The 22,220-nt window shown below is 29.3% G+C and overlaps 2 protein-coding genes across 3 annotated transcripts in view; both read right to left on the bottom strand.

Annotated features, from left to right (window-relative positions):
- Positions 1–4,325: 4,325 nt before the first annotated feature.
- LOC106460505 (biogenesis of lysosome-related organelles complex 1 subunit 5-like) lies at positions 4,326–15,205 on the bottom strand. 2 transcript variants are annotated; one of them, XM_013920215.2, is made up of 5 exons: positions 15,092–15,205; positions 11,357–11,439; positions 8,719–8,848; positions 8,488–8,549; positions 4,326–5,402 (listed from the first exon to the last, which is right to left on the bottom strand). In XM_013920215.2, exons 1-5 carry the CDS (start codon positions 15,126–15,128, stop codon positions 5,214–5,216), a joined length of 501 nt encoding a protein of 166 aa, XP_013775669.1. In that variant the 5' UTR covers positions 15,129–15,205; the 3' UTR covers positions 4,326–5,213. The 2 variants fall into 2 exon arrangements, with proteins under 2 accessions (XP_013775669.1, XP_013775668.1); XM_013920214.2 differs by lacking the exon at positions 15,092–15,205 and adding an exon at positions 14,728–14,817.
- A 5,554-nt stretch (positions 15,206–20,759) lies between these two features.
- LOC111086015 (arfGAP with SH3 domain, ANK repeat and PH domain-containing protein-like) overlaps positions 20,760–22,220 on the bottom strand; it is a 5,533-nt gene continuing 4,072 nt past the window's right edge. Inside the window, exon 2 of the mRNA XM_022387250.1 lies at positions 20,760–20,960. Coding sequence (XP_022242958.1) covers positions 20,760–20,960 — 201 coding nt within the window. The remainder of the gene's footprint in view (positions 20,961–22,220) is intronic.

A 22,220-nucleotide genomic window follows, 5' to 3' on the forward strand; every position in this document is an offset into this window, starting at 1 on the left:
CCATACTCGACCAGCAAGTCAAGAAACAACCAACTTCAAAGAGCAATCTACTCCAAGTTTTGAAGCAAGAGTGGGCAAAAATTGACGAGATGATTCTCACGATGCCCCAAAGGATCAACGAACTCCTCGAAGCGAAAGGAAGATGTACTAGATATTAATTAAATTATAAATGTATCAATTCATGTGAATATGACTGAAAAATTTATTTTTTTCTGAAAAGGTGGTGTCTATTTACTTGTGACCACACTGTGTACATTAATGTACAATATGTGGCCTGTGAAAAGTATTAAGATATGTGGTCAAAGACTGGCCTTGCAGAAACTCTCCACACTGGAAATTTTAGACTTGGATAACATACTTGTAGCCATCAGATTAAGCATGAATGATGATGAAGGAAGTAATTCTGTAGTACAGGACCTGGAGCACCATTTTTATAAAGTGTAACCCTCAGTATTGTGTAGGGTGCCTGGCTGTTTGTCAAAGATATGGGTCAGAATGTTACTCGGTCTCTGTTTTTAACATTTGACTCAATTCATCATCAATTTTATCAACAGATTCTTTCATGGTTTTCCATCCCAAATGATTAGAACTTTATATGTAGTAATTTTTACAAGGCACTTAATGACCAGATCTTTTGTAATTATTAGTAAGAACCTCTGAGTGAAAAGTAAAAAAAAAAGCTTATAGTAAGTTGAAGTATGTCCAACAGTTTGAAAATGTTCTCAGGTTTTGAAAATATGCCACATGAAAAGACACTTGATAAATGTTTTAAGTGATGACTAGCAGATATGTTTTTTGTCTTTCTAGTATTAGTAATATAGCTATGCAGTAATTCACAACAGTTACCAGTTTAAAAACTGGATTCAAAATATGTAAGTATGCAACTACGAGTGCTTGAATCTACAAATATTAGTAACAGTTATGCAATAATCTGTGATAGTTATTAGTTTTAAAACCAAAAAGAAAATTGTATAAATATGCATGAATCTACTAATATTAGTAACATAGCTGTGCAGTTATCCACAATAGTTACCATAACTGAAGCAAAATGTTTAATATAACTCTTAACTTTCAGGCAACAAACAGGCAGCTTCCACAAACAGTAACAGGAGCATACCTTAGCGGTCTGCGGGAAGCAAGTAAAGTGATAGAACATTGTACAGAAGAGGATTGACTCTAGTAAATCTGCTACTTTAGTTGTCTTTGTCAACTGTATCCCATTTTTTGAGTGTATAGAAAAAAAAACCTGAATTTGGTAGTTTCTTATACAAAAAACTAGACAAGAAATCCTTCAGTGTGTGTGTGTTTGTAAAAAAATATCATGTAGCTGCTTTTTGTAAACAATTTGTCTAAAAATGAAAAGGATGACCTAGGTAAAGAATGGACTTTGATGTTGATCAGTTTCATAAAAAAACTGTGTCTGTGATATTTCTACTGTAATATCATTTTTGTTGTAAATGCTCAACATTTATTTTCCAGATAGGAATTAAGTTGGAAATTTTGCATTTTTCTTTATATTCTTTTCATTTAGGGACCATTTGCTATAATAATTTACTCAAACTATAATAGTAAATGAATGACGTTTATATGAACTTATGAAATTACCCATGTGATTAGTCTAGTATTTTAAGTGTTTATTTAAATAGAATGTCCCATTCAATTTGTGTAATATGGTGTAATAATAGCTAACAGTTTTTACTACTGATATTTTATTATTAAATCACAAGAAGCAATTTGCTAGAAGTGTTAACAATTAATGCTGTTATAAAATTATGCACTGTATGTTAAATTTTTCTCAAGTTATGAGTTTTTTATTCAAATACCAAGACACACATTCCTAGTTTTGTCATTTTCTATTAAATAAGGAATGTTATTGCAATCTTTAGAGTATCATCTGAATAGCAATATACATACATACATTCAATGTATTATATATCGTTCCAACAAATTGCAAGCATGTTCTACATGATTATGAATCTATGGTTATTAAGAATATATTAAACTTTCTGAAGTGGACAACTGTTCAAGTTTACAAGAAACTTTTTTTCCTAGTTACAAACACATATATGAGTACTTAAGAAATGGTGAAAAATTCTGATTTGGGCTTCTTACGTTGGCCATTTTAATTAGTTACGAACGTATTTTGTTATTATTTATTGTTGGCACAAGAATCATTAGTGTATACAGCTTTTGTAAAAAAAGAGTATCCAAGCTACGTGTAATGCATAAACTGTTAACAGATTGTTATATTTAAATATTTTTCACTTGAATTGTAATTGTGTTACAAAATCACGTTAAATTACTACATAATTAATATGGAATACCTGAAAAATGTGGCCCTTTCAAATAGCTTTTTATGCTAGATGTTATACAAGTTTATAACTTACCTTTAAAATGTGTGTATATACATGTTTTTTTCTTTGAAATCGGGACTTCACAAGAAAACTTAAAAAAGTAAAACCTTCAATGAAATTAACAAATTAATCTTTTAACGTGTTTTCCGTTTATCATGATACAATAAATGATTTTGCAATTCAATACTAATACTTGTGTGTCATAGGTAGTAGTTATGGATTTTCCTTAGGATTAAGCAAAAAAGATTAGTATTGTTACAAACTGTACAAATGTTAATACCTGTATACAGAATGTTTTATTTTTCCCAATCCTAAGTATTCAATCAATATTTAAAATTATCTAACCAACATAAATAAGAATACTAGTAGTGCACTTCAGTAGGCATATCTAGAAAAGTGTAAGATAATTTTAATGTATAGGTTTGCTGACTACAACTTTCAGATGTTACTTGTAATAATACATCTAAAACATTGTAACAGACTGTATATAGTATCTAAATGAATAACTTAAAGCAGCACTATCAATAATAGGTACATGTACAAATGGAGTGTTGATATAAAAAAAAACTTAGTTTCATCAAAATAATATTTTCATTTTGAGTTATTTTATTTCTTGAAATATTAATATTTCTTATGAAATAGATACTCGTGGCGAGTGTAATAATGGGAGCTGCTGAATGAACATTACCAAATTATCTGATAGATTTATGCACTGTCTGATTCAATTGAATATTTTTTTAATATTGACTAAGTTGTTTCTTTATTCATTTTATTATAATGTTGGTTGAATATCAAAATAAGTTAAGTCCATTTAAAATAAATGTATGTATAATTCAGAATGGAAGTATATCCAAGCTAAAAAAAAACATACTGGATTGTGAAATAAATTTTTCTTGTATGCATTTATCATTGTAACTGTGACATAATTTTTATTTTTCCTGTTAAGACATTACTGATTTAGAATTTTATGTTTGTTATCACTCTAATTTTTTGCCAGTAAAATGTGGAAAGGTACACTATTTAACTTTATTTATAAAGGCAGTATTGTCTATACAGGCTCGGAGATTTCTAAGAATGTATGCACATGATGACTGTCTAAAAGTGCCATTTTTGCCTTTATTTTTTTGCATAATATTTGAAATAATTAAGCTGCATGTGAATTTTTTTTACTCTTTGTAATCTAAGATAAGTTACAGTAAAGTTATCTGGTAAAAGGAGTGAACTACACTTTAGGTATGTATGCTTCACCAAAACCATTCATTAGATTTCTTGATATCCTGTGTCTACTCTTCTTTGTAATCTAAGATAAGTTACAGTAAAGTTATCTGGTAAAAGGAATGAACTACACTTTAGGTATGTATGCTTCACCAAAACCATTCATTAGATTTCTTGTTATCCTGTGTCTTCTCTTCTTTGTAAATGTTTCATATGAAACAGTGACTAGGTGTTTTGTTAAAAATTAGTACTCAAAACTGCATAATTACCCTGTTAGTTGTGACTATGTTTATTTAGTTTATAACAGTGGAGTAATAAAGTTACATATTCGTAAATGTATATTTCACACTAAAAGTAGTAAGACTGTAGCTGACATAACTCTGGCACATGTTATTCTGTAATGCCACATTTAATATTTGGTTACATAGTGTAGTTTTTGCATTATTTCCTGAAAAAGATATTTATCAGTAACAATATTTGCTTTGAAGGTAGTCATTTTGACCCTTGAATTTAAACTAGTTCAACAACTCTGTGCACTAGTCTTTTCCAGCATCTTTTTTAATGTACTGCATTGTTATTTTATGTATTTTATATATACACATGTATGTGTGTGTGAAGATCATAACGATTTGTATCATTTTTTCCTGTTTGGAATTATATGCCAAGAATACATAGGACTTCCACCTTATGCTTAAGTTAAGCAAAAACAAAGGCTGTAGCATGGGTAAATCAGTATTGTATAATAAAATATGAAAATTACTTTCAAGCATCATTTTATTTCAATCAATATCTTGCATTACTTGTTTTCATATTCTTGTGAATAGGAAAACCTTGGAATACTTTTTGTCCATCTAAAAATATTTACAGAAGATTATCCAGGCTTAGACACAATAACTGTATGTCTGTAAATAGATAAATCTTTAAAGAACTGTTAGGCTTACACAAATATACTTGCCTATACAATTTAAGATCACAGTTATTCACCCCCTTCATTATAGCTGAAAAATTTTATTTTTAGATAAAATTTACTAGAAGCAACTTAATAATACTGACACGAATGATTAAAACAAATGTGGAATGTTTTTATATGGAATGGGTATTATTTACTACATATAGTATATTTGCATAATGTCCATGTTTAGCTCTGGTAACAGTTTATTTTATAAGTTGTTCATATTTGTGTGCATGGATCTGATTTTAAAAAAAAACTACCATTGTCAAAAGCAACATATAGTGATTTTCAATCTCTATTTTGCTTGTATTCACCCTATTTTCATACTCTTGAAATTAAGTTACGTTTTTTAATGTATCATCTTCATCTACCAATTTTCAAACCTTGAGAAATATATATTTATATTAAATTGAACTTGTATTTGTAAACACAAATTACAGAATTTTTTTAAGTTGCAAGAAAAATTACCCTATTCAATATGTTAACAATATATGGATACTGTTTCATTTGTATTTTAGAGAGCATAGACCTTGCAAGTCTTGTATTTGTAGTGGACTGCTCCTGCATTGTTTTTTGAGTGGGTTAATGTTTTGATCACTGATGAGATCTTCTGAAGAAGGAAGTTTCAGCACAGAGGCTGAAATTCTACTCCATTCAAAAACAAGGCAGAAGTAGTTCCTTACAATGTACAGCTATGATAAAGGTGCCACATGTTGTGAAGAAATATGCATCTTTTCTTCCAGTTCCCTATAATATTTCCTTAGTTCATTTTCCTTTTCCACAAAGGCATGATCAACCTGATTATTTTTATCCTGAATATCTTTCAAAAAAGCTTCCCACTCTTTTCGCCTTTTCTCTCTCCAGTATGTCAACAGTTCTTCCTAAAAGGCATTAAAATAATTAATGATTTTCATACATATTAAATGTCAATGTTTTGGTTCAACAACAAAACACAAAATTTGTATACTTACTGATACACTGAAGAATAAAATTGAATAATTGCATCAAGGTAAAGCTTTTTCAATCATGTTTTCTCTGTTGATTTAAACAAACATTCTAGCAAAATATCTATCAAAGAGGCTACAATAGTGAAGATTTACACCTTTAAAAATATACCAAATATTATAATCTATATTAGCAATAATTAAAATCAAAGATTGTAAGAACTATAATTGTACTTAAGTACTTTTTTAAAAAATGATTTTTATATTGCAAAATGAGGAACTGATAAATTTTTAAGCCAAAAATGTTTTTGGGGACTGGAAATGTGATTTGGTGGGCTTTAGCCAACCTCATAATGATTACAGTCAGTAGGTTAATAACAGCTTTTGGTCCTCCACAGTTACACAAATTCTAAATTTTGGTGGTGTTTAAAACCCCATAACTACTTTATTTGTAATAAGGAAAAGAGAATAGCTATGTAGTTATTCATGAAACAAATGTTCAGAAATATCTGCATGATTTAAAAAATGACCAGAAAAAGGCACAGCTTTCCTTATGATTTTTGTACCATAATACATTTTTTTGTTCAGTAGCTTTATGTAATTTACAAAGCTTTTTTTTTAAGGCACAGAGTTTACCACAGTTTTAATGACTGTTCTATGATATAAGCCATTCAATCAATCTATAGCACATCAATTTAATACAATAAGGATTTTTGTTTAATTTACTTCAGTATATTCTCTTCAAACTGTTGCAAAAACTTTTGTTTTTCTTTATTTTAAATGTATTTCCATGAACTATTTTAAGCTCAGAAATTATTTAGGGACTTTCACTAGAATTTCACATGGGTAATTCAGGGTTCCCACCATTAAAATAACTTTTCATTACATTTCAGAAATATTTCATAAGACTTTACATCACCCCTCACATCTACTCCACCTTCATTCCCTTTCATTTTTAAAATTTTATTGAATTAATCACATTTTGGTTAAATTGTTCAATGAACTAATTAGTTATTAGATCAGATAATACATAAAATAAAGTAATAGTTTTCCAGGACATTTTTTTATGGTTTTTCCTGGATGTGGGCGAGCCCTGATCATTTCAAAATGACATTTAACAGTCAGCCACTTAAACAGTGAAAAATGAGATTTTTGAACATTATGATCACATTCACATAACTGCAATTCCTTGTATTTTCACATTTTTGTATGGAAGAATAAGAAAAACCTTTTCGTTTTTCATGAGAACAAAAAATATTTCTCCTTCACATTACTCGCTAAATGTAAATAATCATATGATTTTCTTGGTAAATTAATAATTACTAATGGTGTACTACCCTCAAAGTGAATTATATGTAACTATTATTCATGTGACACATGTATAAACATGCTGGCAGATGGGTGTAACTGTGAATGATCAATTTTTGATGGTTACAGAATAATTTACTTTGTTGAATTCAAACAATGAAGAATTACAGACAGCTGAATATGGCACAAAATAAATAAAGTTCAAGTTCATTGATTTTTTTCATAATGTGCAGTTGATTTACAATGAAGGGCTTAGGATAAGATGCAGGGTCACCACAACAATGTATACTTGTGCATGGTACATGGCTTTCCTGATAATTGCTGGGAGCATTTAAATGATGGTTTAAATGCATTTATTTTAAATTGTAGTTGTTATGAATTAGATGGGGCCTTTTACCTCATCTTGAGGGTTCATTTTATCTAACCTTTTATTAAGTAAAATGTCCCCAAACCACAAGAAGTGAAGTTTTTCTATATCCAAAAAAGGTATATGTCCAATCTTCGTTTATATAGAAATGGCATTTATAATATAAACAAGTTTCATTTTAAAATCACATTCAAAGTGGAGTTGGCCATCTTACTCTACCTACTCCTACTGAATTTTAATTTTTTATTTCAGCTTGTATAAGGACAGGTGCAAACATTAAAAGTCATCCAAAATATCTAAACATACAAAAAATTACAAAAGTCTTCCCAGAGGTCAAAATATGGCCCCAATTCTTTACAACCCTACAATTTTCAATTCCAGGACAAAATATTTCCTAAATCATAAACTAGCAAAAAAATGTTCAAATATTTAGCCTTTTATTGACAAATTTGCAAATTAAACATAAATTTTCCCTTAAAAAGAAAAGTGTAGTAAAATATTTAATACATAAACATACAATTTTTCACGTTATTTATTTCTCATAATAAAGAGAAGAGCCATGGCAACAAATGTAAACATCTTTATAGTTGAATTAATAGATACTGTACATATTCCATCATCAGTAAATCTATGAGAATAATCAATAGGAAATTTTTTAAATAAAATGAACTAAAATTCAAATATAATAAAATTGTGTGTTAGGAAATTAAAATATTCATCTAAAAAAGCTACTTGAATAAAGCAAAGGGAAAAAAGAGTTGATCTTTCTGTTAAGGCTTAGGTTTTCATTCTTAATATGTAAACTCTCTTTTATCAAAAGTTTGTAATCATCACAACCATAACTTAGGATTTCAAAGTATTCTAAAGAAATACGTGTGATAACATTTCTATGTGAGAATGTATAGGAGAGTTAGGTGGAATTTGAAGTTTAAAACCAGTTCTGTCATAGGTGTATATTTTTAAATGGCCCAGGTTTTGCTGATGTAGGCAGCTTTACAGTTGCCATATGTATATCTTTATATATGATCTTTGAACATGAGAGTTCTAAAAAAAGTATGGATACAAGACAACAACTTAAAAATAATATAAAGTTTAACCTGGAGGTAGAAAGATTTGAGTACTTTATTAAGTTGGGTTTTAATAATAAGACTTGTTAGCTCAACAAATAAATCATGAAATAAAACCCTAATTTGCAATACATGTACAGTAGAAACACAATCATTTATTTGAAACAAATGATTTTTGTCCAAACCTTATTGAAATTCTTCTTCTTCTTTATAAGTTACTTATATTTTTATCAAATTCAGGACTTAGTAAATACAGGTATTCAAAATGAAAAAAACTTACACGATCACTTGTCTCCTCTTCTCGTTCCACAATTTTACTACACATCCGCAGTGCAACTTCTACTATATTCAATAAAAAACAGAATATAGCAAGATTAGAAAAATAACAACTACAAGATAAAAATATAAATTTTAATTGTTTTACACAGACAGCAGTACGATGTATAGAAGTAACTGCCCTTCCTTAATTGATATTCTTTTTTAGGGGTAAAACTTTATTAATACAACTTACAATTTCCAGTGAGGTTACACAGATTAGTGTCTCCCTGTCGCTGTGCTTTGTCTAACTGTGTCTCACGAATTTCTGTGACATTTTCTAAAATTTCAAACAACTGTTCGATCTCCCTATCATTTCGTTTTTCCTGCATAAGAACGCAAAGACCAATCAAAACCATAGCTAAACTTATGACTAATCACTGGATAATAAAAAAAATTAAAATGCTATATATTGCTATAGCTTATGTAGAGACTTATTCATATCAAACTAAACAAGCTATGGAACATGTATGCACATTATAGACAATAATATCCTCATGTGAAAACTTCCAAGCAATACTTAATGGTTTTTTTATCTACATATAACAAATCTCAAATCATATCAATCTCAACAGAAAAATAACTCTGCACCAATCAATTAATTTCACATAGTTTCAAGTATGTTAACAAATATGCAACTTATTTCTTAAAAGTATAATTATACCACTTAAGAGTGTAAAAAAATTATCAACTGATGCACAGGTTCACCTTACATGTATCTATACATAATCATGTGTTTTAAAGTATTTAGATATATATATATATATATATATAATTTTAAACAGGAAAACCCTAGAGAAATCACAAAGTTTTTCTTTTTTTTCTATATAAGAAACAAGTTTCTTGTATATATAGAGGTGGGAGTACAGCCAAGGCTGAAAATTTTTACCAGTTGCACATACACACTACAAATACAAAACAAATATTTAGGACCAATAAAAAAAAGTATTCCTTTGGACGAAATGTCATGGGTGTCTGAAAAAAAACTGTCCAACTATGTTGTTGAAGCTGAATCCTTGGGATTCTTCAAGAAACAGCTTATTGGGATTCTTAGATAAACAACCAAATAAGTAAGATAGGCCAGTTACTGCCTTATTGATGTTGAATCTCTTGAATCCTTCAAGAAATAGCTTATTGAGATTCTTAGCTCAACAACCAAATAATCAAGATAGACCAGTTGTTGCCTTACTGAAGCTGAATCTTTTGAATCCTTCAAGAAATAGCTTATTGATATTCTCAGATCAACAACCAAATAAGCAAGATAGGCCAGTTACTGCCTTACTGAAGCTGAATCTCTTGAATCCTTCAAGAAATAGCTTATTGAGATTCTTAGATCAACAACCAAATAATCAAGATAGACCAGTTGCTGCCTCTCAGTTATAATGTCATGTGTTCTTTTTTTGGCAGTCTAAATCCAGACCATAACTGAAGTTAGACTTTTGAACTTTCCTAAATTGGATTGTGACACCAGAGCATATGGTGAAGGTAACCAAAGTTCCCACCTCTCTAAGCTCACATCATATCACATTTATGCATGAAAATTCTAACTACCCTAGTCCAAGGTAGCCCACCAGCCTACAAGCTGTTGTCAATATCTTGATGGACGTTGATAGTAGTAGCTACATTTAATTATACTAAAGCCAGATGAACAGTTACTGCCTTCTCCTCCCCTTCATCATTGAAATGAACTTGAATATCTGTGTAGCATAGTATGTTGCAGGTGCAAGTTTTTAACTATTTATATATTTATTTTACTGTGTATTTATATCACTTTTTAGTTCTTTAGGTAAAATCTAGTAAAAATTTTATTTAAGTTTTAGTTTTATTAAACAATTAATTATGAAGAGAAACTACAAAATAAGTTACAAAACCTGTAAATAGCAATTATGTAGAACTATACTCTGTACAACAGACATTTAGTAAAAATGTTTCATAATACATAAAAAAAAGACTAAATATAAAGTATGGAAACATCTGTGATGAAGGCACACACACAAACAGTATCTCAAACAAGTCTTTACACATTTTTTAATTTAATCATATCTATTGACAGCAGGAAGTTTAAGAGTCTTTACTCAACTTTACTTTGGAACATTGAAAACTTATGTAGCAATAAATGTCAAACCAAGAAATCTTTTCTCAACTTTACGCAGTAGCATTGAACCTTTGAGTTACAATAAATGTTACAATAAAAAGCCTTTTCTAAGTTATACTATGCAGTTTTGAAAAATTTAGTTGCAATAAATATTACAATAAGAAGTCTTTTCTCAGCTTTACTTTGTAGCATTTAAAAGTTAAGTTGCACACTAAACTTAAAAACATTCAGAATAGTTTAGACAGAATCAAAACATATCCAAAAATTCCATAGGTAACCAAAAACAGAACAATACACTACATGCATTTCAGAACTTTCAAGTATTATAAAGTTATCTTAATGATAATAAATAAACCAGTTATTTATGTAAACTAGATGTTTCATTGAAATTTCAGATTAACCCAGTTGTATATTAACACATATATATTCCAGAAGTTCTAAACAAAAAAGCAGGTGTGTGTGTGTATGTATTCAAGTATTCAAAAGCAAATGTATGCATTATCCAAGAAATGCCTCACACACTATATGATAAAATTTTCAACTAGTATACAAGTAAACATGATTGTACTCCTCACTTCACTAATATGCATTTTATACCACATAGATTTCTAAATAAGTTATATAAGCACTCCTGAACGTCTCAAAGCATATACCATGGAAAAAACAATGCACTAAGAATAATTTATTCATTAATGTTTATGTACATTTATTAGTAAAATAATTAAAAAGGTACACAAACCTCAAATTCTTTCAAAAAAAAGTTAATTTCACCTTGAACAAAAGGTCGGTGGTCAAACAAACGGGCATAAATTTCCCCTATGTCTAAAAAAGAAATGTATTTATAATAATCGGCATACAGATTTACATAATTTATTCACCTTATACTGCTACATTAAACATAAAACAACAGACTAAAAGCCAAGACATGAACTGTTTTCATAAAACTTACTCAAGAATGACATTTAAGTTTCTAACTACTCAGACTTTAAAATTTGCTTCTAACAAAGTTACATAAAAAGTCAAATCTACAAACATATTTAAATGAATATAGTAATTTTTAACCACAAAGATAAATATTTACTGTCCATTCTAATGACTTTTTTAAATTGTCAAGTCTTGAAGAGTTTGGTTATGATAAAATAAAAACAAAAAAGGGGCTGTTTAAACCATTAATTTTCTTTTTTTTACAGAGAAATGTTATTATTACCGAGGATGTTAGAATTGTTAAAATAACAGTTACATCTTACTTTCATTATTTTTCTTTGTTTTACAGGATACAGGTAGCATGAAACCTGTTTCAAATTTAATGACAAATCTGGGCTTACACTTACAATACACACTAATTGACCATTTTATTAGGACATACAACTAACATATTATGTGTTTGAATTTTTGATTTTTATGACAGCCTGGACTCGGACTGGAAAAAGATAAAAGATGCTTTAAAAAATCTTGTTTGAAAGTAGCCCACTTATACATAAGTATGAACACAAACTGCAGTAGTTTACAGCTGCTGGAAAAGAAAAACAATGACAAATAAAATGTTTATGTTCGTTACAAAATATTCAATATGGCCGAGATCTAATTATTGTACTGAGTAAGAAAAATGGCTAAAGTCACTGTCATGCTGTTAGAAACAATGTTGAACAATATGAGTGATGTGGGTTGCTTCAATATCATCTTAGAATAGCCTTGGTTCATCAGTTTTGAAATTCAGCATTACTGGATGAACTTGATTAGTATCAATAGTCATGTCAATGCTAGATGTACTTACCCTTTCAAAGGAACTAAAGATCCCCTACCATGTCACACTTCCCATACTATTAAAGATCCCCTCTTGTGTCACATTTCCCATACTATTAAAGATACCCTCCCATGTCACTGCTTACTTTTATGTTGATGTTTTTTTCTGTTAAGATGTTTACAAAATAAATAAATAATTCTATATTCCAAGGTACATGATGGTAATAGTTCCAATTTTGATCACATGTTAGCTGACAGGACAATATGTTTGCTTGGTTTTTACAATCTGGTATAAGTTAAATTTCTAAAAATGTTTTTTAATGTCAGATTAAATTTTTCACTAAGTTCTCTCCTTATTGGTAACAATAGGCATTTCTACTAGTACTAGTAATGTAAAAACGTATAACCATTATATTTTAAAGCATCCACAATGGATCAGCCTATATTTAAGTTAGCTTCTGGACATTACTGTAGATTATAATGCCTGTCTCTAGAGTATTTATATAGTATATCTAATATTTTCAAGGCCTTAAAAACACAATTTTTGACATGTGTTAGGTATGTTACACATAATCTAAGGCTACATTATACTCACTGCCACCGTCTCTTTAGTTACTCTTACCTGACCTAATAATGGGATTTAACAGTCACCATTATAATGATCTAAAGTGCAGAATGCAAGTATTTTGTTTGTTTTTTGCAGATAGTAACAAGAAGCAAATGATGGACCCATAGATCCATAGTCTAGCACGCTACACTGGGTTGCTTGAACCTTTTTCTCATAGCAGAGATGATATTAAGTTTTATTGCACTGATACCACTTTGTATTACAATGTGTATCTTTGCTTGTTTTTCATTCAAGTATGTTAAACTGTCTGGTCTTCATAGAAATCGTCCTTCAAAATGAACTTGCCTTCATTAATAAAATTCTGGGTAGTGGTGGCTGCCTTTAAACCTTCCTAGATAAGCTCAGTGCCATACATCTATGCCTTTTCCAAGAGATTACATATATACACACAAATTTTACTCTTAGTCTTAACCATGATATCCCTACAATTAGTAATGTTAAAAAGACTTATCCAATTTTTTTTATAAAGGGGCTAATTTCCCAAAAAATACTCAAAGTATTAGTTTTATATTTTTTATTCCTAATAATTAAAAATAATATGCTTAATAATGACATTTCTATATTATTCTTTGTTATTTTTATAATTTAAGAATTAAACTTAATCATGATAATGACTCTACTGACCTGAGTCTTACTATTAGTATTACTTCAATACTTGTCAAGTTAATCTGACGACGGTCTGTTTTTTAAATTAGCACAAAATTCAGGCTCTAAGACTGCTTTTAAAAGGATTTATTATTTCACATAATATGCATGTGTATATCTTCTTCAAATATTGTATAACAGATTACTTCTGCATACCAAGTTATTGTACACGTAGATTATGCATAAATAATTAAAATATGAATTTGCCTAAAAGTTAACACAGAGTTGAATCTGCATAATGGGACCTGATTCTGCATAATTCATAAAAAGAAGTCCTTGAACATTGTCATTTCGCATTGTATTTTTGGTGCTTACACACTTCTTTCCATTAGTTATGAAGAATATATGGTATGCAAAAATCAGTTCTCGTCCTATTATTCTGGTTTGAACCTACATTAACTTCTTTTGCAGAATCGATCCATTATGCAAATTCAATCCATAATTTAACTTATTATACACAAAAACTAAATCATATGGTTTAGGCCTGACTCTTCATACAGGAGTGACCTGTTATAACAGAATTGACCCGTTATGCGGAATACACCAATATTTCAAACGTATATTGAATCAACCTGTTAGTTATGTATAAACAACTTGTTATAAAGAATTGACACATTTTTTTAGTATTAAACATTTAATCTTATCCACATGGGTTGGGGTCAAAGTGCACATGCTACAACTTTACAGAGTGCATTTAAGTTTCAACATAGTGATGCATATTTGAAATTGATGCCAGTTATCAATTATTCATTTGATCCTACATTTTCAATTTAGCAACAGCTCATGGTAGAGGAGAATAAATACTAAATACAATATACAGGAATATTGAAATTTCGGAGGTTCTAGAGGTTATTGAAAATGAAATGCAATATTCAAAATGTACGAAGGACGAATGAATTTTAATTTTCAGATGAACATCACTTTACACTCCAACTTGTCAGAATCAAACTAACGTTGTCAATTAACAGATATATCTGGAGTACAAATACTTTACTAATACTTCTGATTTTTTTTGTGTACAACAGACTTATACTAGTTATAGTAAATTATACAGTTTACGAAACCTTACAACATTTCATGAAGATACAACTTACAAGTATTTTGAAGTAATAAATTCGACATTATAGTTAACATTCTTTCTCCAATCGTACTGACTGACCCTGTGCACATTCGGTTAAAGAGTTTTGCTGTTTATGCAAAATAGTACATCCCCTTTTTAAAGTTTTCAATAACGTAATTTTTTACAAAAATATTTAAAAAATAGCCCTTAACGCTAAAACTTAGAAAATGGATTTTGGGCTAGTCTCCGGTTCAAAACATTAGTTTAACTTTAAGTCATAATGATAAAAACTAATGTTAAACTAAAAACTTATTTATATATAATCTGCGAGATCAACCACGTCAAAATCAAAGAGGACACCAAAAGTTATGAATAATATTAATAAGAACAACGTATACCTTTCACAACATTATCAATAGATGCTATTTCTACCATTTTCGTTGTAGTATGAAAGTTCCCTCTAAACGAAATATACAAAGACTGGCACCTTATAACGAATACGAAAATACCAGTGCAGTACCATGTTTATCCTACGAGACTAAATTATATATTTAATAATTTTCATTTATGCTACTCACAACATCAATGTTAATGACTGTGAAGGGACCTAGGCGTGTCAAATAATAAAATTAAATGCAAAATAGAGAGTAACGAATGAAACACATAATATAAATTAATAAATATGATAACATAAATGAAATATAGTATTACAGTTCAGTATAATCATTATAGGGTCAAATCCACATAACGATGACTAAAGTAACTTAAATGGAAAATGTTCCATTTTTGAGTTAATTTCGTTTTCTTCGGATGCGATAGTGAGACCTCAAAGCTATTGCTAATCGATCAAAGCATTTGTGATTAGTTTTGTTTTGTACACTTAAATTCTACTTGTTTCTGGATGTAACAGTTTATATACATGCTATCTAATTTAGGACCAGTCACGATTAAACTCTATAACAAGTAAACAACTCACATGGTTAAAAGGGAATTTAATGTAATTTTTGGTTCAAGAAACTGGTGAATAATCTTTTCTTAATAAACTCGATGATATATATATATATATACCAATAAAATTGTTGTTATTCTAGTGATGTCGAGTACTCTCAGCTCATACTTATAAAACTAGTGAATTGTTTTTTTTTACTATTAGAGGGCTGAAGGAGTGTTCCAAGTTAAGCGCATAAGAAATGTAAGAGTAATGAGTTTAACTACTAGCGAATGTTGCGCTATCGATAATTAACTATTTCACTACAAATATGCAAGTAAAACAAACGCCGTTTTCTTGATTTTTTTTGGCATTTTTTGTGTATATGGAAAGCAAGTAACCTGAAAAGTCTGAAAATAAATATTAACTTATGCACGTGTTATGATACACTCATACATTCTGTCAGGTTCAGTGTTCAGTAGTGACGTAGCGTCATGCAAGGTGGAGTGTTATATGAATGATACCTTATTAACTCAGTGATAACTTGTCGCTTAGGTGTTAATTGCTTTATTAACAAATTATTAATATTTCTAGTGGCTGATTCAGGAGTTTAGCTATGTATCAAAATATTTTTAGAGCAAGGAAAGCCTAATTATGCTTAAGTAAATATTTATTCTCTGTTCCGAGTTAATGAACTTTACTACCGCATTTACTTTTTTATTACGTTTACATGTTTTTATTTTAAGAGAGTTCGTAACCATGGAATAAGATAACAAAAATGGTCGTTAATCATAATTAGAACTATAAAAGCTATTTTGATATATTCGTGTCAAACTTATTTCCCTTAAAGTGACGGGATAGGTCTACATAACAACAGAAGATTCGACAAGATGTTAATACGGGGTTAATAAATTTAGAAATAAATACATAGTAAAGGCGCTGTCCTTTGTCCTGTACAAACATTACTTTATTGTGCTTGTGAATTTGAATAAAAATTATTTCACTGTGTTTTTGTAAATTTCTCCCCACACTCTTTCATTTTCAGACGCAATCAAAGTTTTCATAACATTTTAATGTTATTATTTGGTTATTTTTGTGACGTGTTTTGATTACTTTTATTTAATTGTTTGATTATCAAACTAATTTTCTTTTTCCTTATAAGTAAATTTATTTCGTATTTTGATTGTTTTTGTTTTTATTAAATGGTTCATTTTTTATGTAGATATTATTGTATTTGAATACCACTGACGTTTTTCTGAAAGGGTTTAGCTTATCTTGTACTAATCAATTTTATTTGTTTCGTACTAATTATGTCAGTGCATTTTTTTATTTGAACTGCGTAAATGTTAAATTACTTTTGTACAACTATTGCACAACTGTATTTTCAATAAAAGATTATTCTTATTTTGTACTTTTACATGCATTTCAAGGGGTTTTATTAAAAATTACTGTTTGCTTATTAAAGTGTCTGTTTTTATATTTAGTGCATACTTGTATCAATGTTAAACAGTTTTCATCATGTACTTCTTCATTTAAGGGGCAAAATATTTAATACACTCCCTGACCTTTTTTAAAATTTCTATGCTTCAGATATAATTTTTTTATTGTGTCTTTACTAGTAGGAAAGTTATATGTATATGGATTATATTATGTAAATTGATGTCAGAGATTATTGGAATGGTCAAAGTGAAAATAGTTTATCTACTTGTAACTTTCCATAACACATACTCCACATTTCTTCATAATGGACCAGGGTTCCCCTCAGCTCTTTTTAGCATACTGGGACCAATACGTTTTTATTTTTAAGCTTAACACTCTTTATCTGACAGGTAACTGTGCTCCCTGATAAGCTATTGGGCACGTTTTGATTACGAGTAAGTATTGTTGTTTTCCCCACATATTGAAAACAGTCTACACTAGTTACATGCATCTGGTGCAGTAGTACAAGACAATTGCTGACACTTAGCATGGTGTGCTCACTGGTTCCTTGTATGTCTACCACTGTATTTTTGGGTTTTAACCAGCAAACTTGCTTTGCTTGGTGCTCACTTGTCCTACTTGAAATAATGATTAATTGTAGAGCTTTATTTCTTCTGGGAAGAACTCAGTGATTGCTCTTGTTCATGTCAATACTGTTCTTTTGAAAAACCATATTGCATAATTCTGGTAGAAAGATTTTATAGTCCTAGCTACTACATGTATTTATTAAAAACGTCAGTTGTCTTGCACTATAGTATTTGAATACTCTATAAAGATTAGAAAATAAACTAAATGTACAAACAAAATATTTTAATTTGTTTTGTTTCTTAATTTTACTTTACAATTAAGCAAGTTTTCTGTTGAATGTTTGTGTTGTATTTAAAATGTTATTGGATGATTTTAGATATTTGGTTTAATGTTTTATCCTTTATAATCTTTGGTGTTAACTCCATTAAACTTGTGTTAACATTTAGAGTATTTAGTATTAAAAAACATATATATTGAAAGCAACTGCGCGAGTGTACACTTGAAACTATACAAGTAATGTGAGGTTCTGAAAGTGAGGTATTACTATCATGATTTTTTGCATGGTTTAAATTTTTGCTCATGTACACAATTATTATAAGCTCATTTATTGAATTTATGCAAATTTAAATACTGACTAAGTTTTATTTATTGTATATATATATATATATATACAAATCTCACACAGTAGAAAAGTTTAAAGATGACAAATATACAACGGCATCTATTGTCACAAATCAATTGTATAAGAAACAAGAATATGGAGGAATATATTAATATTTAAACTACACCTTAGGGTAGTACTTTTTAAGCTCTCTAAAACAATATCCTTTCTATTAAACCTTCTAATTACCGAGACTCCATGAGCAATAAAACAGCTTATTTCATATTTGGAAGAACGAATTTGTATCCTGGTACAAAAATCAAAGTCTTGCAATTCTTTTCTATACTTGCATTTCTACCAAATCCTGAGATAAACAATAAAATTTTATTTTGCATAAGATTATTGAGTTCATGTTTTAAATAGATAAATCCAACAGGTACAATCAATTTTGGCTACCTTACACACACTGAAGTCTTAATACTTAATTATTTTGAATGTTTATCAACGGTAACTTACAAATAACAAACAAATTATCTTTCAATTCATTCACTGTGACCCACACTAAAAAAAAAAAATCTTGTTTTTCTTACAGCTATTAAGAAAAGATTTAGAATAAATTATGGTACTCATAAAAACACATCCAATATTTTAAGTTAGAACTGGACAACACATTCTTAAGTTTTCCAATACTTGAAATGTTGTTTAGAAATCCTCATTACCTTGCAGCTCTGCTACTTCAACACTTTTGAGAAGTTAGATAGAAATGTATAAAATAATAGATGTTATGATGTGTAATACTAAATTAGTGGAATAACATATGCATAATATATACAATTTGTTGGACAATGTGCTTAATGAGTATTTATAAAAAGTGAAACAAGACAAAAAGTTTTTTTTTACAAGACTAGGATATCATGCTGTTTTCCAAAGCTAAGGTAAACAAAAAACTGAACTCAGAATTTAAAAAAAAAAACAAAAAAAAATTATATTTCAGGTAGTTACGGTTTTAAGAAAAAAATTTATAATGCAAAAACGATGGAAAATTATGGAGACTTAATAATAAAAAAACCTCAATAGTAAGTAGGTCTGAAGCTTTACAACAGAAGCTCCTTTTTTACTTTTCTACATTTTCTTCATTATTTGCCTTACTTTATAGCACCACCAAACAAAAATTGGTGGGGGGGAGAGGGGCTTAGGCATTATTGTCATTTCAAACAAACAACATTAGTTATAACAATAACTGAGCACAAGCTCAAAATAGTCAGTAAAGCTTGAGATGATTCACTTTGAACTTCCTATAAAACAAGTATAATTATGCAACTAAGCATTGTACTGTAACATGATTACAACAAAACAAATGACATTTCCCATAAATGAGTTGTCCTTTTCATCATATTACATTTACTTCCAACATTAAAATGAACAACTTTCATGGTTTTAATCAGTTTTACCTAGAACAAACTTTCATTTTTTATTAACCTGAACTAAATAAGATGTCTCCCATCTAGTCAAGAGTAGCAAAATGATTTAAAACCATAATAATCAGAAATTATATCCAAATACATTTGTTTCTGGAATTGTTTCTAACAAAGTTAGGATCAGATGCAATAAAAGTTTTAAAAAGTTTCCAATTTTTTCTTAAGTAGGTACTAACAATTGTTTTTTTTTTGTTTTTTACAACAAAGATACACAAAAAAGAAAAGAAAATTACTGTATGAAAATAAATCTCCCTAAAATTTGGAGACTTGTGTTTCATAGTTACTTGTTATTTAGGTAAGCCTGAATAATATATTTTGTCTGACTTACTTTGATATCAAAATGATCATATTAGTGGAACTAGAAAGTTTTTCCTCTCTATAAAAATTATCTCCTATAGAACCAAATTCAGGTTCAATCTAAAAATGTGAATATTTTATATTTTAACAATTTCAAGCTGGAATGTTCATAATTTTATAATAAGCCTACTTCACTACACAATCTAGGAAGAAATTCTGTGACTATAATATTAACTTTTCTTTTTTTTCTTAAGCTCAGTAAACTAAGATTGAAAAAAATCCTTCCAAGTTCTCAAAAATGATGGGAAGGAATGTTATTGTTTCTCCCAAAAAGGTATTGTACTATAGATTATTAACATCAGAAAACATACTGCCACATACAATGCTAAAACACACCATGCTGTGACTACATTTAAGACTTCTGAGAAATTTAGTCATAACTGTAGTTTCCTACCTAAGACTGACTAAAAAAGCAGTATTATTAAATGTTGGGTCAACTGAAACACCTTAGTCGACACCTCTCATTTATAAAAAAATAATAAAAAAGCATGAACCCAAACAAACAATTTTTATAAACATTAGCAAGCACTTTAAAAAAGGAGCAATGGCAGTTTTAGGTATCTTTACAGAAGTCCAGAAAAACTTCTGCAAATTCTGCCTTTATGTTGTTCCATAGTTTTGACCACCACTCCTTTTATGTCCCACACACAGGTAGAGGCTTTGGTTTATATTAACTCTGTTTCATGAATTTATTATTACAGCATGTGGACAAAACTTGCTGGAAATACTCCTCTTCGCTGAGGTTCCCCTTCAATCATTCCCTCCATCCACTCTTCATCATCTGTAGTTTCACTGATTATCACAATGATCTCTCCTTCACTAAAAGATAATTCATCTTCTCTGTCAGCCTCACAATCATAAAGGGCCTTACAGCGAGGCTTCAAACTGTCATGACGCTGAGAAGGTAAAATAATATTAGATAGTTTAACCACTAAAATACACTTACGTATCACATGTGATATTTAGATTTGAAGAAATACATGTGTATGTTTGAATAACTGTATTATAAAAGTATGTTATTTCCTAAACTACACAACAATAAAAAAAGTATTTTTCATTAGACATATTAGAAAATAAGCATTATTATTATTATCAACAAGATTAGTAAAATTTTTTAATTTAAATGAGGGGGGGGGATAGGGATCATAAAAAATGTACAGAATCAGGTTGAATCAAAATGCAAATATTATATTTTCAAGCCTACAACTAAAGACTCTAAAACAAGTAAACAAACAATGCTGGAAATAGTTTTCATTATATTTTCAAGCTACAAGTCCCATGCCTACAGTATTTATCAATTTAAAAAGTATCAATAACTATATGAAATAGTGCTATATGCAGTGGTAATAAATATTGAATATAAACTCACAATTTCAGCGAAGTATAAGAAACAGTAGAAAAAAATCACCATCATCCGAGTAGGGAAACCTACTGGGGTAATTGTCCACTGTTAAAAACTTGCTGAAATATATTCGTGGAAATCCATGTAGAGACAGCAAACTGAAGTAACGATGAACTACAGTGACTCGAGTAACAATAAGCAACAGCAAAATTGAGAACCTTTCACGCGGCAGTTTCAAACTAATTCACACACTAGGAAAACACTGGATTTTTTTAGGACTTGGATAGTTTCACAGCATGACAAAATTAAGGAGACTGAATTAAGTTTAAAACTACTCTCTCTGTTTTTTGCAAAATTCCTGTGTAATCCCACAATACAGTAGATATCATTTGTAATAATTTTTGTAGCTGAGCAGACTGTCAGCAATAGATCTCCAGCCTTGTTTGTTTACTTTTTTTGTAATCCCTATTTGTAGATTTTAAATTATCAATTTTTAATTATCTTGTACATTGACTTTTTTAATGCACAGCAATGGGCAAATATATGCCTAAAGTAAGACACAACCCCCACTAAGTGCATATAAAATTTTACCAGTAGAAAATCAGCCTTTTCAAATAAAACAAATGTCTAAAACATCACTTTAAATAAAGCTTCACGTCTTTTAACGTAATGATTTACTGAACCAGTAGGCTTTGTGTAAACACGTGTTGAGTGCAAAAGCAGCCACTCAGAAAAATATCCCATTTATTATGTATTTATACCCAGCCGATTTTGCTGCAGGCTTGTGAAACATAATATTAATAATAATAATGTG

Source organism: Limulus polyphemus, unplaced genomic scaffold (assembly GCF_000517525.1).
Source record: "Limulus polyphemus unplaced genomic scaffold, Limulus_polyphemus-2.1.2 Scaffold782, whole genome shotgun sequence".
NCBI classification, from domain to species: Eukaryota; Metazoa; Arthropoda; class Merostomata; order Xiphosura; family Limulidae; genus Limulus; species Limulus polyphemus.